A 17383-nucleotide genomic window follows, 5' to 3' on the forward strand; every position below is an offset into this window, starting at 1 on the left:
AAGCCAAAACTGCCCGGCCAAAACCCAGTATTGCTCGAGATGCGGCAAGAAAGGCCACTTCACGAAGGTAGGCCTCTCAAAGCCAGCCGGCAGTTTAGTGGCCCTCTATGATCTCCCCCCCACCTCTCTCACAGCCCCCACCACATGCGATTCCCAGGCGGCGCCATTGCTCCCACGGCCACTTCCGGCCTCCCCAGTTCCAGCGACCCAACTTCTAGCCTAGCTGGCAACAATCACCGTGTGCACGCCATGCGCCTGGCCCAACTCTTGCCAACACTGCCCACCAAAGACTACAACGATGTCACTTCTGGTCTTTGGAATGACGTCACTTCCGCTGGCCGTGACGACGCCGCCCTCCCCGACAGCCAGCGGTGTGACATCATTTCCCCCGACACACTGAGCGCAGCCATGGGATGAAGGCTGGTCATGTCTCACCCTCCCACATGGTGCCGCCATCTAGGGCCAGACAGGTGCAGACACCACTATTACAGAGGCCCCCCAGTCCTCCAGCGATGATGACGTGGTCAACGCGGGCGCTGACCAGGCCGCCCTACCGATGCACCCCATGCCTCTGGACGCCACTAACCACCGCACACTGCACCCCACGACTACGAAGAGCACCACCGGTCAACACTCACCTCTCACAATGTCTGCAGTAGACTCTGATGGCCACAACTCGCCTCTACCATCGGGGAACGATGACTCGGACCCCAAGATGGTTCTAGCTGCTACCACACTGACCAGGGACATTCCCCACGACCTCGGGTGTTTCATGATGGATGTTGAAATCACTTGACAGGTGATTGGCAATGGGAACATCCCTCCGGGCATGGCTCGTGTCCCCGGGTAGACACGTGCGGGCGCACAAGGCTGAACCCTGGTCGAGCAGGTATTCCTCCTACACACGAACCACAACTATGTCTAGGTTAGGTTGAGCAGCGGTAGGGAGGACACCGTCTCAACCAGGGACCTGGCACCAGCGGGAGCACCCACCACAATACAGCATCCTTCAGCCCAGGACCCCGCCAGCCTGACACACACCCTCAACCCCAAACAACTATGGAGCACTCAAGATCTCCTTAGGCACCAAGGACTGGCTACAACCATGGGGGAAGAACCCGCCCCCCTGCCCATCCAATGCGATACACACGACTTAACCCCAGCCCCCACGGCCACCTCTCCGTGTTACACCATGCCAGCCACTCCGGCCCCTGCCCCCAGCACCCACTCCCCCCCCCACCCTCACCGACCAGTGACCAGGAGCCAGTCCTGTGATGGTCGCAGAGACTCCGACAGCTGCCAGACTGTCTTAATTTGTAAATATGTGTATATGTTTGGGGCTTTACTGCAACTTCCCCCCCCCCCACCCTTGGGTCAATTTTAAAGAAGTGGGTGAATGTAGTGGTACACCACTAGCCTACTGCACGGGGCAACCTCTGTACCTGCAGAAGAGCATGGGGACAAGACAACACCTGGCAGGCTGTCAATCAGCCAACCTGAATGGACCAAGCCCCACCCGGTCGGGTGTCAATCACTTTCCAGGATATAAGCCTAAGCCGGCCCTTTCGAAGTCGCTCTCAGAGTTCACAGCAGCACAATCTCCCAGCTGGCTCTGTGGAAGTTTACGTCGAATAAAGCCTGTTGTACAGTCTTTTTGTTTTGTGTGTTTGCTTCTGACCGACAGTGCACCACAGGTGGATGACCTGACAGAGATGTATAAGATGATGAGGCATTGATTTTGTGGATGACCAGAGGCTTTTTCCCAGGACTGAAATGCCTAACACCAGGTGTTTAAAGGTGGTGACTTAGTTTTTCACACAGAGTAGTGGGTGCATGGAATGACCTGCCAAATGGTGGTGGATGCAGGTGCAATAGGATCTTTTAAAAGACTATTAGATGGGCACATGGAACCAAGAAAAATGGAGGGGGTTATACAGAGGGGGTTATACAGAGGGGAAACTCTAGGTGGTTGTTAGAGTAGGTTATTAGGCCAGCACAACACTGTGGACTGATGGGCCTGTACTGTGTTGTAGATTTCTATGTTCTGCATTCTGATATGAAAGAACAGTTTACGATTTAGCATGCAAACCTGAAATATATTTCTCTTCCATCTTTGCATCCTTTATGTAGATTCACTCTGGAGTTCCTTGGTGGCTGGGAATCATTGAATGTGTTCAGCAGGCTGGACTGGATGAAGAACTGGTGACAAGAGTGCAAAATGAAATCTCATTCAACTATAAACAAGAAGGCAGCAAGCTCTCCATGGCTGAAAAGTAAGTATGCTTACAAATAAGGTTAACACACTTTGTTTCATACTTTGGTTGAAATCTGTCTGCCAGCTGTTAAAATGTTATGCTCAAGCTCGCATTTCCCAGAAGCATTCACCCTTGTTTTCATAATTTGATAACATTCTCCCAACCAGGTTCTCGGGAGACTATTGGGATCAAACTATGTAGAACATGGAACAGGCTGTTTGGACATGATGCCCATATTAAACTAAAACTCTGCAGCGTGCACGTGATACCACCACTCCCTGCAAATTCACATGTCTATCTAGAAAACTCTTAAATGCTACTTTTGTACCTGCTTCCATCACTAATCCTGGTTCCATGTACCTGCAACTCCCTGAAATATGGGGGAAAAATTTGCCCTGCACACCTCCTAAACCTCCCCCCGCTGTCTCCCCCCATCACTGCTCCCCAACTTAAATGAACGTCTTCTAGTATATGACATTGGCACCTTGGGAAAAGCTTCTGACTGTCTATCCTATTAATGCCTCTGATAATTTTGTAAATCTCTATCAGGTTTCTTTTCAGCCTTTGTACACTCTCTTGTCATAGCTTTGAAGAGTCCTGCCATTAACTGTATATATTGCCCTGACGTTTGACCTTTCCAAAGTGCAACACCTCACACTTGTCCAAATTAAAAACACAATGCAGGAGAAACTCAGCAGGTTACACAGACCAGCAAAGATAAAGATACATAACCAACTTTTTGGGCTTGAGCCCTTCATCAAGGTATGTACAAAATGAAGGCAGGTGCCTGCATAAAATGGTGGGGAGAGGGGCACAGGCCAACAGGCAAGAGGTAATAGGTGGATAAGGGAGGGAAGGCAAGGGAAAACAAGGAGAGGGGGATATAACTCTGTAAATGGAGAGGGAAGGGGGTGGAGAGCTGGAGGAAAGGAGACAGAGGGATAGGGGAGAATGGTAAGTGGTCTAGCAGAAACCAGAGAAATCAGTGATAATGCCATCCAGTGGGAGAGTTCCCAGATGGAATATTAGGTGTTGTTCCTCCAATTTATGTGTGGCCCTGGTTTGGCAGTGCATGAGGCCATGGACAGACATGTGGGAGTGCGGTGCGGTATTGAAATAGTTGGTGAAGGAGGAGTGGACGTAAGAGTGGGATTTCTTGCGGTCACAAGGGTAGGTGCCAAGGGGATGATTAGTGGGAAGGATATAGTCACCAAGGAAGTAGCTCCTGCCAAAGGCAGAGAGGGGTGATGTGTCTGGTAGTAGGATAATGTTGTAGGTGGTGGAAATTGTGGAGGATAATATGTGGGATGCAGAGGCTGGTGGGGGGAGGTGAAGTCAAGGGGAATCCTGTTCTTGTTGTGTTTAGGGCAGAAGGAGCCAGGGCAGATGTGCAGGAATTGGAGGAGATGTGGATAAGGGCTGAGTTAATGGTGGTAGAGGGGAAGCTACATTGGTGGAAGAAGGAAAACATCTTGGATGACCTGGAATGGAAACTAAGGCTGAACGTGGAAATGCAGAAGGAGTTGAAATCTTAAGATCCTAAGGAGGCTTGTGAAGAGGACATTTCCTCTGGTGGCTGAATCTTGAACTAGGGCTTTTAGCTTCTGGCTAAGGTAAGTGCAACGACAATGGGCACCTCCTGTTGGAGCTCTGCGCAGAACAGCGGCTTGTCATTACAAACACCCTTTTTCAGCAGAGGGACAGCCTTAAGACCACCTGGATGCATCCCCGATCCAAACACTGGCACCTCCTGGACTACATCCTGGTGCGAGAAAGTGACAAACGAGATGTGTTCCACACCAGGGTCATGCCTAGCGCGGAATGCCACACTGACCACCGGCTGGTTCGCTGCAAGCTCAACCTTCACTTCAAGCCAAAGCCCAGGAACAATAAAGCCCCCAGAAAGAGGTTCAATGTTGGAAACCTGCAGTCAGACGAAGCGAGAGGAAACTTCCAGGCAAACCTCAAAGCAAAGCTCGACGATGCAACCCACCTCACGGACCCGTCCCCTGAAACCCTCTGGGATCAGTTGAAGACTACCATACTGCAATCCACTGAAGAGGTACTGGGCTTCTCCTCCAGGAAAAACAAGGACTGGTTTGACGAAAACAGCCAGGAAATCCAGGAGCTGCTGGCAAAGAAGCGAGCTGCCCACCAGGCTCACCTTACAAAGCCGTCCTGTCCAGAGAAGAAACAAGCCTTCCGTCACGCATGCAGCCATCTTCAGCGCAAACTCCGGGAGATCCAAAATGAGTGGTGGACTAGCCTCGCCAAACGAACCCAGCTCAGCGTGGACATTGGCGACTTCAGGGGTTTCTACGAGGCTCTAAAGGCTGTGTACGGCCCCTCACCCCAAGTCCAAAGCCCGCTGCGCAGCTCAGACGGCAAAGTCCTCCTCAGCGACAAGATCTCCATCCTCAACCGATGGTCAGAACACTTCCAATCTCTTTTCAGTGCCAACCGCTCAGTCCAAGATTCCGCCCTGCTCCAGCTCCCTCAACAGCCCCTAAGGCTAGAGCTGGATGAGGTTCTCACCCTGGATGAGACATATAAGGCAATCGAACAACTGAAAAGTGGCAAAGCAGCAGGTATCGATGGAATCCCCCCAGAGGTCTGGAAGGCTGGCGGCAAAACTCTGCATGCCAAACTGCATGAGTTTTTCAAGCTTTGTTGGGACCAAGGAAAACTGCCTCAGGATCTTCGTGATGCCACCATCATCACCCTGTACAAAAACAAAGGCGAGAAATCAGACTGCTCAAACTACAGGGGAATCACGTTGCTCTCCATTGCAGGCAAAATCTTTGCTAGGATTCTACTAAATAGAATAATACCTAGTGTCGCCGAGAATATTCTCCCAGAATCACAGTGCGGCTTTCGCGCAAACAGAGGAACTACTGACATGGTCTTTGCCCTCAGACAGCTCCAAGAAAATGCAGAGAACAAAACAAAGGACTCTACATCACCTTTGTTGACCTCACCAAAGCCTTCGACACCGTGAGCAGGAAAGGGCTTTGGCAAATACTAGAGCGCATCGGATGTCCCCCAAAGTTCCTCAACATGATTATCCAACTGCACGAAAACCAACAAGGTCGGGTCAGATACAGCAATGAGCTCTCTGAACCCTTCTCCATTAACAATGGCGTGAAGCAAGGCTGTGTTCTCGCACCAACCCTCTTTTCAATCTTCTTCAGCATGATGCTGAACCAACCCATGAAAGACCCCAACAATGAAGACGCTGTTTACATCCGGTACCGCACGGATGGCAGTCTCTTCAATCTGAGGCGCCTGCAAGCTCACACCAAGACACAAGAGAAACTTGTCCGTGAACTACTCTTTGCAGACGATGCCGCTTTAGTTGCCCATTCAGAGCCAGCTCTTCAGCGCTTGACGTCCTGCTTTGCGGAAACTGCCAAAATGTTTGGCCTGGAAGTCAGCCTGAAGAAAACTGAGGTCCTCCATCAGCCAGCTCCCCACCATGACTACCAGCCCCCCCACATCCCCATCGGGCACACAAAACTCAAAACGGTCAACCAGTTTACCTATCTCGGCTGCACCATTTCATCAGATGCAAGGATCGACAATGAGATAGACAACAGACTCGCCAAGGCAAATAGCGCCTTTGGAAGACTACACAAAAGAGTCTGGAAAAACAACCAACTGAAAAACCTCACAAAGATAAGCGTATACAGAACCGTTGTCATACCCACACTCCTGTTCGGCTCCGAATCATGGGTCCTCTACCGGCACCACCTACGGCTCCTAGAACGCTTCCACCAGCGTTGTCTCCGCTCCATCCTCAACATCCATTGGAGCGCTTTCATCCCTAACGTCGAAGTACTCGAGATGGCAGAGGTCGACAGCATCGAGTCCACGCTGCTGAAGATCCAGCTGCGCTGGATGGGTCACGTCTCCAGAATGGAGGACCATCGCCTTCCCAAGATCGTGTTATATGGCGAGCTCTCCACTGGCCACCGTGACAGAGGTGCACCAAAGAAAAGGTACAAGGACTGCCTAAAGAAATCTCTTGGTGCCTGCCACATTGACCACCGCCAGTGGGCTGATAACGCCTCAAACCGTGCATCTTGGCGCCTCACAGTTTGGCAGGCAGCAACCTCCTTTGAAGAAGACCGCAGAGCCCACCTCACTGACAAAAGGCAAAGGAGGAAAAACCCAACACCCAACCCCAACCAACCAATTTTCCCCTGCAACCGCTGCAACCGTGTCTGCCTGTCCCGCATCGGACTTGTCAGCCACAAACGAGCTTGCAGCTGACGTGGACTTTTTACCCCCTCCATAAATCTTCGTCCGCGAAGCCAAGCCAAAGAAGAAGGCATTGAATGTTTAAGAGTGAAATGAAAAGGAATTTCTCCTCTCGGGGGGCTGAATATTTTGAGACACTATAAAGAGCTTTGGAGGCTGGGTCATTGAATATATCGAAAAATGGTTTAGACAAGGGTCACGGGGCCAGGCAGGAAAATGAAGGCCAAAAGAAGACAAGTCATGGCAGAGCATGCCTGAATAACAATGTGGTCTGTTCCTGCTCCTAGTTCTTAAATTCTTATATCTTCTACACATTGACTTTGCAGCAAATCTTGCGATGAAGGTCAACATTCCACTTTTAATTTTATTTTGTGTCTTTCCATTAATATTTATTCATGGATCCCTGTAATACGCGTCGAAAGAACCAAAGACTTGTTGATCCAAACCAAGGCATATCACAAGTAGGTTGACCAGTCCAGAATGACCTAGTCTGGCTAGGGGCAATCCTTTAAGACCTGCCAGTAGGTGTGGCTACACTCTCAGCCAATCACAGTCATCCTACACTACCATCTGTACATATGTACATATACACATTGGTGATAGAATCTGTACTATCACAATCCCAAAATCACTAAAGTTATCATAGATTGCAAGCTAAAATATGTAAATCAGGTCAACCAGAATTGTTAAACTGGAGTACTTACCAGCAATCAAACTTTCATTCATTCAAGAGTATTTAACACTTTTCTGTGACTAATGTCCAATTTTATTTTGGTGTGAGTGTTAATCCACCAATTGATTTTATGCAAAAAGATTTCTGTCATCTGCCTCTTATTTTTAGCATGTTTTCAATAATGAGTTGAACCACCATATTTTTTTAAAAAGTCATTAAATCCACTTAACCCTAATCCTGATTCCTGGTTAAGGGTTTGTTTTTCCATCAGAACTGTTCCTTCTGTGAGAGAAATCAGGTGATTTTACTTTTTGTCATTTTTGGAGTTGGGGTGTGGCTGCCAAGGCTTGTGTTTACTGTCCACCTGCCAATAAGGCAACATGAGTATTGGCTGGCATTCAACTCCTAGCCAGACCAGTGTTTCAATGTGGGCATCTGTTGTGTGGGAAGGGAAAAGTTTGGTGAGTTCAAAGAGCAACGAGTCTGAACATAGGCTGAGCAGAGGAAGGATATTCATTAAAACACATGTAAGGGGATTGCAACAGAGATAACACACACACACTAATACTCTCAGTCACAGAACATAGAATAATCAGTCACGTTGGTCTTAACACTACTGATACTTGCAACTGCTTACACTCATACAAACACAGTACAACCCAGCCACGTCGGATTTGACACTACTAGCAACTGTGTAAAGACTTATAACAACCAAGGACTACAATACACTATCCTCTGTTCCATGTCTAATGTGGGCATGGCTCCAATGCTGACTAACAGTCCCAATCCTTGTGTAGTGCACACCTTCCCAATGGCTTTTCTGGCATTGTCCATGGTTCGTGACCTGGAGTGAAGCAGGACTTGTCTCAGGACTGAAGAGCAAAGAAAGAGGGCTTTATAGTACAGTCATTTGGCGGGTCTGGCCCAGGTAATCACTAGGTGATTAAAGGGGCCAGTGGTCAGGTCTGCACTAATGGGTGGGCAAAGTCCAACCTTGATTGGCAGGCGATGGGACTTCTAGGTTCCAGACAGAGAGGCGCATGACCCTCCACAATCCACATTCCCACCAGATTCCACACAGAGAGGCACATGGCCCTCCACAATCTACATTTCAGCACCCACTCCTGATGCTGCAATGTTTTAAGATACTGTGTTGATTAATGCTGATAACAAATTACAGTGACTTCTCCAAAGCTGGTGTTAAACAAGGTCAATTGTACCTTTAATACAGTCAAATTCCTGAATTTAATGAGCTTTAGAAGATTATGACAAGGTCATCCTAAACGTTCTCACAAATTTCCCAGTACTTTTGGTGTGGGAAATATTAGGTGTTGGAGATTTGGTCATCGTAAGTCTTATTAGAAATTAAATCCAGCAAATGCCTCCTGAATATGGCAGTGCATGGGGGCTTATTCTTAAATTCTTCAGTTCCAATATTTAGTCCTTATTATCCGCTATGTAAATATCAAATTAGTAAGTTAATGCCTTGTATTTCTCTTTGACGCTGTAACTTGTCTTGCCTCGCCCTCATTTTAATGGACATGCTTTCCCCTTTTTCTTGATTTTGTAGTGCTGGACACAGCAAAGAAAGACTCAGCCACCACATTGAAAGTCATTAATGACTGTTTTTATTCAAATTCAGCACATGCCCTTTTAAGGGCAGCATGAGCTCAGTCACCTCGTGCATTGTGACATCATAATTGCTCCCCCAGGCGCGCGCTGGGCAGGAGACTTGAGGCAGGGAGAAACCCTGACAGCACCATCTTCCCATGGCTGCCCCACCATGTGGCGTTACACAAGGGACCGGTTCGCCATGAGAGAGTGCACCGCCACACAACCCCCACCAGAACCGGCTACGCATCTTGCCACTTGGGCGGGAGGCCCTGGTGTTTGGGCTTGGCCGTCTGCACTGGCCGTGATAGGTCTCAGTACATCGCCTTCAAACGGTCCATGGTGAAAAGTTAGTCTTTACCCCCTATGTCCAAAGTGGAAGTCCTGCTGGACTGCTGGAGGACCTTGTATGGACCTTTGTACAGACGTAAAGGTGCCATATGTGGGCCACGCCGAACAAATACAAATTCCACCGAGTCCAGCTCTTTGGGACGATGTGTCGGCTGGACGCCATAATGCAAGGGAGGTGGGGGGGCTAGTGAGGATAGTTTCTTACGGAGATCTGCCAAAAGGTTCGCATGCTCGGACGTGACGTTAGGCTCTGGGCCAAAGAACTCACCGGGTAGTGAGAGTGGTGTGCCATAGACTAGCTCCACAGAAGACAACTGTAGGTCCTCCTTGAGTGCTGTTCTGCTGCCGAGGAGGACCCAGGGCAGTTCATCTGCCCAGCCTGGGATGGTGAGGCAAGCCACGAGGGCTGAATTCATATGACGATGAAACCTCTCCACCAAACCATTTGCTTGCGGGTGGTAGGCTGTGGTGTGGTGGAGTTTAACCCCCAAGAGGTTTGCCAGCTGAGCCCAGAGTGCGGAGGTGAACTAGGTGGCCCTGTCACTGGTGATGTACGCTGGGACACCGAACCTAACGATCCAATGACTGACTAGGTTCCTGGCGCACGTCTCTGCGAAAGCCTCTTTGATAGGAATGGCCTCTGGCCGTCTCGTAGTCCAATTGACTATTGTGAGAAGGTAGCGTGCTTCTCTGGACACCAGCAGGGGGCCTAAGACATCAACGTGGATGTGCTGAAATCTCCGTACCGCCGGGTCGAATTGCTGGATTGGGGCTTGCGTATGCCGTTGGACCTGGGAGGCCTAGCACCTGGTGCAGTTCCTCGCCATCTCGGCCACCTCCTTTTTGAGCCTGTGCCACACAAGCTGCTCTGCCACCATTCATACCTAAGTCTTCACCGAGGAGTGAGCTAGGTCGTGAACTAAGCTGAAAACCTTTGGTTTCCACCTTTAGCACAGTTGATGAGACAAAATACACAGATACAAGGTATGAAAGTTTTATATGAGGAGTATAAAATTAATTTATTTGCTGATGATGTATTGGTGTATTTAATAGACTCAGTTCAGTCACTTTTGCATTTGAAGGAATGTTTAATACAATATGGATGTCTTTCTGGATATAAAGTTAATTGGGGAAAAAAGTGAAATATTACTGGTAAGTGAAGGAGATTATTCAATTTATAAGAATATTATTAATTTGAAGTGGACTGATCGAATTAAATATTTGGGTATAATTTTGAATGTTAATTATCAATCTTTATATAAATTAAATTATGCTCTGTTAATGAAAAAAATTAAAATTGATTTGATTAAATGGAAAGATTTACCTATTAATTTAATGGGAAGGATAAATACAATTAAGATGAATATCTTTCCGCATATGCAATATTTGTTTAAATCTATTCCGTATTTACTTGATAAAAAATTTTTTCGAGATGTGAATAAAATAGTTAGGGAGTTTTTATAGAGAGGTAAATTTTCGAGAATAGCTTTGAATAAATTAACTTGGAAATATGAGTTAGGGGGATTACGTTTACCACATTAAAAAAATTATTATGAGGCAGCCCAACTTAAGTTTATTAGTTCATTGATGGATTTGGTATGGCCTCCTAGTTGGGCTAAAATTGAGATGGCAAGTATTTCTGAATTTGAAACATAGAAACATAGAAGATAGGAGCAGGAGTAGGTCATTCGACCCTTCGAGCCTGCTCCGCCATTCAACGAGATCATGGCTGATCTTAAAGTTCAGTACCCCGTCAATTTTTGTTTAGGTGGAATATGAATTTGTTACAACAATATAATGTGCCTATACTAAAACATTTAATGAAGTTATGGATAAAGAAAAATGAAATGATAGGTTCTTGGGGTAAATTATTGACTTTGACTCCATTGTATAATAATCAACTTATTTCTTTTTCAATACATAATCAAAGTTTATTGCATTGGAGATTTAAAGGTGTGAAAAATTTGGGAGATTGTTTTAAAGAGGGTAAGTTTTTATCTTTTAATCAGATGAGGGAAGATTTTGGTATTGATAAGAATTCTTTACTTTATTATCAAATTCGATCTTTGGTAAAATGTATATTTGGTAGAGAGATGATTTTACCTAAAATGACTAAATTTGAGACTTTTCTTATGAAGGTACCAGAGAAGGGTTATATTTCATTTATGTATCAAATATTACAGGATGGTATGGATAAAAAAGATTGGGATAGATCTAAAAGTAAATGGGAAGCGGATATTGGTTTTATTTTGTCTGAAGAGGATTGGTTAGATATCTGTTATGATAGTGTAACTAGATTGATAAATGCATGTTATGCAATGATTAATTACAATTTTTTACATCAATTATATTTGACACCTGAAAAGTTTTTAAAAAAATGGTTTAAATGAATCAGATTTGTGTTTTAGATGTGGTGATATGGTTGGAACTTTTTTTCATGCTGTTTGGTCATGAATACATATACAATCTTTTTGGAAGAAAATTCAATTGTTTTTAGAATATCTGTATAAGATTAAAATAGTTTTAGATCCAACAGTATTTTTATTGGGTAGTTTGCAACCTCTGAAAGGCTTGGGATTAAATAAGTTTCAGCTTGCTTTTGTATATTTAGCTTTATCTGTAACGAAAAAATGTATTGCTAGTACGTGCAAATATGATTGATATTAATAGATGGCATAATGAGATCAAATATTGTTTAATAATGGAAAAAAATATGTATGTTTTACATGATAATTATAATTTTTTAATTAATAAGTGGCTGTTATATTCAGAATCTTTACATTTCAATTTATATTGATTAGATTTTAATATGTATATTTAACTTTTTTTAAAATATCCTCTTTTTTTCTTTTTTTATAGCTTTCCTTAGGAGAGTTGGCTGAAGGGGGGGGGTTTCTTTTTCTTTTCTTTTTTTATATATATAAAAAAATGTTCATGTTTAATTGCTGTATATGTCATATATTATTTGTTTTTTGAACGAATAAATAAAGTTTTTAAAAAAAAAACCCTTGGCTTCCACTACGGTGGGACAACCGGGCGCGGCAAGCCGGTGGAGTCGTTGCAGAGCTGCACGTCCAGGCTGTTGAGCAACAGAATGTCCTGCAGCTCGAGGCTAGAGATGGTGGTCCGGACAGCCTATGCCTGTCTGTCCAACTTCTGGGCCTGTGCCAATCGTGTGTAGTCAAGGCCGGGGGTGAGAGCGTTGATTGCCAGACGAGAGAGGGTATCCGCCATGATGTTGTCTTTGCCTGCCCTTTGCCGGATGTTGGTGGTGAATTCTGACATGTAGGAGAGGTGGCGTTGCTGGTGAGTTGACCATGGATCTTTGGCCCTCGCGAGTGCCTGTGTGAGGGGCTTTTGGTCCATGAACACCGTGAAGGGTCTGCCTCCAGAAAGTATTGAGGTGCCGGATGGCTAGGTACAGTGCCAGGAGCTCCTGGTCAAAAGCATTTTTCTTGAGCTCCAGCAGACACAGCTGTTTGCTAAAGAAGGCCAGCGGGCATTGAGCCACTGCTCAAGTATGCCCCCTACTGCCGTGGATGAGGCATCCACCGAGAGCCCCGAGTGCCTCCGGGCGCGGGTGCACCAGTAGAGTTGCATTGGTGAGGGCCTCCTTTGCTGTAGCAAAGGCACTCTCTACCTCCTCCAACCAGGTCAGGACTTTCTCCTTAGTGGTGATCAACGCGAACAGCGGTCGCATGGTGCGGGCACCACTGGAGATGAACCGAAGATAAAAATTCACCATCCCCACGAACTCCTGCAGGCCCTTGAGGGTGTTGGCTTGGGGAACCGCTGGATGGCCGCGACCTTCTCTGGCGCTGGGGCAGCCCCTGCTGCTGAGATGGTTTGCCCCAGGAACTGCAACGTCTGCTTGCCAAACTGGCACTTGGCCACATTGACCATGAGGCCAAACTCCACCAGTCGGGCAAACAGGGTACGGAGGTGGGCCATGTGCTCTTCACTGTTGCAGCTGGTGATGAGGATATTGTCCAGGTAGATAAACACAAATTCAAGTCTCTACCCACTGCCTCCATGAGGCGCTGAAATGTCTGGGCCACGTTCTTGAGGCCGAAAGGCATACGCAGGAATTCAAAGAGGCCAAAGAGGGTGATGATCGCCATCTTGCCGATGTTCTCGGGGTGGACCGGGATCTGATGATAACCCCGCACCAGATCGACCTTGGAGAAGACTTGCATGGTGGGACATTGTGGTGTCTGCTGAAATGTTCCTCGGTTGAAATTGCGCCTCCGCCTGCCCAAACCACGTACATAGGCGATGGGTCCAGAAGGGGGGCAATTTGATGGCAACAGCGTTGATCTCTGCCAGAACCATGTTCTTGAGACTAGAGAGGCATCTGGGCTCAACAGGGTCACCAATGTAGTGCTGGACACACCCAAGGAAGACTCAGCCACCACATTGAAAGTCGTTAGTGACTGTTTCTATTTAAATTCAGCACGCGCCCTTTTAAGGGCAGCATGAGCTCAGTCATCTTGTGCATTGTAACATCACAATCGCTCCCCCAGGCGCGCGCCGGGCAGGAGACTTGAGGCGGGGGAAACCCTGACCGCGCCATCTTCCTATGGCTGTCCCGCCACGTGGCGTTACGGATGGGGCCAGTTTGCCATGAGAGAGTGCACCGCCACACAATATTAATTTTAAAAATAGCATTGACTTATTCAATTTCATAAATTAGTAGGTATATAGTATTAAGGTTTTTAAAGTTATTGCAATTTTGAAGTGAGTGGGAAAGGAGTGTTTCGTTGTTTGAGAAAACATTGACAAAGGGTCAAGGAAATTTAAATTTTAAACACAAGCGAGGATAGTGTTTCTTAGATTTTTTTTCTGCAGTAAGTAGCTGGATCATTGAATAGTTTGTCATAGAGTGTAAAATCCAATGAAAAACTCCAAGATCTCTCAAACAGCCACATAATTTTTTTCTTTGGATTCACTAGAATTTTATTAACCAGTAAATCAAAACTTGTATAATTAATGCACTCAAACCCTGTTAATTGCTACTCCAAAACTTTTCCAATTGACCCTTTATTAATAAGCATGGCAAAACTTTACAAATTATTCCACTGGATCATAACTGCTAACTGCAATAAATGTACTGAAATTCATCTACATGATGCACTGAAAATTCAGTAGCCATAAGAACTCTGTGCTACACATTCACATGTTAATCTTTTAAATTTTTAAACATACAGCACGGTTACAGGCCATTTCGGCCCATAAGCCCATGCTGCTCAATTTACCCCCAATTAACCTACACCCCCGGTAAGTTTCAATCAGTGGGAGGAAACCAGAGCCCTTGGGGAAAACCCACCCAGACATGGCTAGAACATGCAAACTCCTTACAGAAGCGCAGTATTCGAACCACAGTCCAGATTGCTGGTGCTGTAAAGGCATTACACTAACCACTACGCCAACTCAATATAGCGTGACTACTGACTGCAATATTTAACTGTCATTTAATATTCATAACTGGTATATACATATGCTATATTTAAAATTGTTTAACTCACTGCCGCTGAGTAGACACTTTCTTTAATTAACATCACAATGTGATCTAAAAGGGCCTGATTCCCTGCTGTATGATTCTAACAATGTTTTTCTAAATCGTTGATCAGTACACATGTTGATGACAATTAACTGTGACATCCAGATTCCGGGACTGCAGAGGCCTTCAGTTTTTACTAACAGTGAATATTGAAGAATTAAAGAAATCCCAAAAGGCGGTGCAAGACTCTATTAAGAACCTGGTAGGCCCTCCATCTCAAGAAGAAATTCGGATCGCCACAATGTGCCATCTTCGCCCTGTCCGATTTCCGCTGAACAAGTGGGTATCATTCTATATGGGAAAACACGATATGATAGTTGTATATGGGTGGCTTATATAATTCTACGTAAATGTAGAATGATATTTTGGGGTGGGGGATATAACTTATGTTGTTCTGTTATTTAAAAAAAGCTCCAAAAGTAACACTGGAAATGATAGGCCAGTGAGCCTGATGTCAGCAGTAGGTAAATTATTTGAAGGTGTTCTAAGAGATTGGAGGTACAAGTATTTGGATAGCTAGGACTGATTAGGGACTGTCAACATAGCTTTGTGCGTGGTAGATCGTGTTTAACCAATCTTGTAGTTTTTTGAAGAGGTTACTAGGCAAGTTGATGAAGGAAACGCTGTGGATATTGTTGACGTGGACTTTAGTAAAGTCTTTGACAAGGTCCCACATGGGAAGTTAGTCAGGAAGGTTCAGATGCTCGGTATTCATGGTGAAGTAGTAAAGTGGATTCAACAATGTCTGGACAGGAGAAGCCAGAGAGTTGTGGAGGATGATTGCTTCTCCGATTGGAGGCCTGTGACTAGTGGTGTGCATCAGGGATCGGTCCTGGAACCATTGTTGTTTGTTGTCTATATCAATGATCTGGATGATAATGTGGTAAATTGGATCAGCAAGTTTGCAAATGACACGAAGATTGGAGGAGTTGTGGACAGTGAGGAAGGTTTTCAAAGCTTGCAGAAGGATCTGGACCAGCTGTAAAAATGGGCTGAAAAATGGCAGATGAAATTTAATGTAGTCAAATATGAGGTGTTGCATTTTGGAAGGATAAACCAAGAAAGGATATACAAGATAAATGGTAGGGCACTGAGGAGTGAGGTAGAACAGAGGGATCTGGGAATACCGATACATAATTCCCTGAAAGTGGCATCATTGTCGAGCGATTTTGGCATGTTGGCCTTCATAAATCGAACAATTGAGTATAGGAGTTGGGATTTTATGGTAAAGTTGTATAAGACATGGGTAAGGCCAAATTTGGGTATTGTGTGCAGTTTTGGTCACCTAACTACAGGAAAATTGTCAATAGGATAGAAAGAGTACCAAGAAGATTTACTAGGATGCTGCCTGGACTTCAGGAACTGAGTTACAGGGAAAGGTTAAACAGGTTAGGACTTTATTTCCTGGAGATTTGATGGAGGTATTTAAAATTATGGGAGGGATAGACAGTAAATGTTGATAGGCTTTTTCCAGTTAGGTGAGATACAAACATGAGTTAAGGGACATGGGTTAAGGGTGAAAGGGGTAAAGTTTAGGGGGATCATGAAGGGGAACCTTCACACAGAGAGTGGTGGGAGTATGGAATGAGCTGCCAGCTGAAGTGTTGAATATGGGTTCAGTTTTAACAATTAAAAATTGGATGTGTACATGGATGGGAGAGATATGGATGGCATGGACTAGATGCAGATCAGTGGGACCAGGCAGAAAATGGTTCGCCGCAGATTAGAAGAGCCGAAGGGGCCTGTGCTGTAATATTGTCTGGTACTATGGATCTATTTCAATACACAATTTAGAGTAGCAGATGATGATGTTCAAACTATTCCCTATACTTCTTACCTGACTAGATATTAGTTTATACACATTTAGGCTGACATATCAGTGAAGTCCTAGCTGGATTTTTAGGTAATGTGCACTACAGCCTCTGCACAGTTGACAGAGGGAGTGAAAATGTAGGTTAGTGAATGGAACGCTAATTAGGTGTGTTGCTGTGCGAAGATTTTCAGTTCCATGGGTGTTAATTGTGCAGAGGAAATCCAGGGAGAGTATTCCATCACACACCTGAATCTTGCCTTGTAAGTGGTGGAAAGGCTTTTGGGAATCAGGGAGGCAGTTACTTGTCACTGGCTACTCGGAGTGTAACCTGCTCTTGTAGTCACAATATTTTAAGTTTTTTAGGATTTTATTTCAGAGATTTAATGCTGATGATGTCTCACTGCATTTTGGTGTATCCAAAGGAGATAAGCAGCATTGTGCTGTTGTTTATCCAGTTGTTCATGCTCTTTCCATTCAGAAGGAAATACTAACAAATTCCTCATTATTTCTTTTGTTTTTGTAGTTGCCAATTTTGTAAGGCAGATGAACTATTTACAGAGTACGAATCCAAGCTTTTCTCACACAGGCAAGTATTTAACTGGACAGGAATAATACTCTTCAAATTCTTCAAGAATTTTGCCCATATTTCCTGATTCAGTGTTGAAGAGACTATTCATAGAACCATGGTGTAAACCTTTCTATCATGACACAGAATGTTTTTGGGACTTGTAAATTTGAATTACAAGGAGAGGCTGAATAGGCTGGGACTTTTCTCCCCAGAGTGTGAGAAGATAAGGGGGAACATTATGGAGGTTTATAAAATTTATGCTGGTGTTTAAGACAGGTCTTGAACTTTAACA

At 45.3% G+C, this 17383-nt stretch overlaps 1 protein-coding gene and 1 long non-coding RNA gene across 6 annotated transcripts in view; one reads left to right on the forward strand and one right to left on the reverse strand.

Moving 5' to 3' along the window:
• The window catches only part of LOC138736466 (uncharacterized), a 43006-nt gene extending 34207 nt beyond the window's left edge, over positions 1-8799 (reverse strand). Inside the window, exons 1-2 of the long non-coding RNA XR_011340292.1 lie at positions 8674-8799; positions 2090-2199 (exon numbers count right to left, since the gene is read on the reverse strand). This is a non-coding gene — a long non-coding RNA (uncharacterized lncRNA). The remainder of the gene's footprint in view (positions 1-2089; positions 2200-8673) is intronic.
• The window catches only part of shprh (SNF2 histone linker PHD RING helicase), a 116186-nt gene that overhangs the window by 67060 nt on the left and 31743 nt on the right, over positions 1-17383 (forward strand). For all 5 annotated transcript variants that reach the window (XR_011340291.1, XR_011340290.1, XR_011340289.1 and 2 more), the window contains exons 18-20: positions 2131-2273; positions 14816-14989; positions 17047-17109. Coding sequence is in view for 2 of the 5 variants with exons in the window: in XM_069886034.1 (XP_069742135.1) it covers positions 2131-2273; positions 14816-14989; positions 17047-17109 (380 nt within the window). In the remaining 3 variants the exon portion in view is untranslated. The remainder of the gene's footprint in view (positions 1-2130; positions 2274-14815; positions 14990-17046; positions 17110-17383) is intronic.

Source organism: Narcine bancroftii, chromosome 6 (genome assembly GCF_036971445.1).
Source record: "Narcine bancroftii isolate sNarBan1 chromosome 6, sNarBan1.hap1, whole genome shotgun sequence".
Lineage (NCBI taxonomy): Eukaryota > Metazoa > Chordata > Chondrichthyes > Torpediniformes > Narcinidae > Narcine > Narcine bancroftii.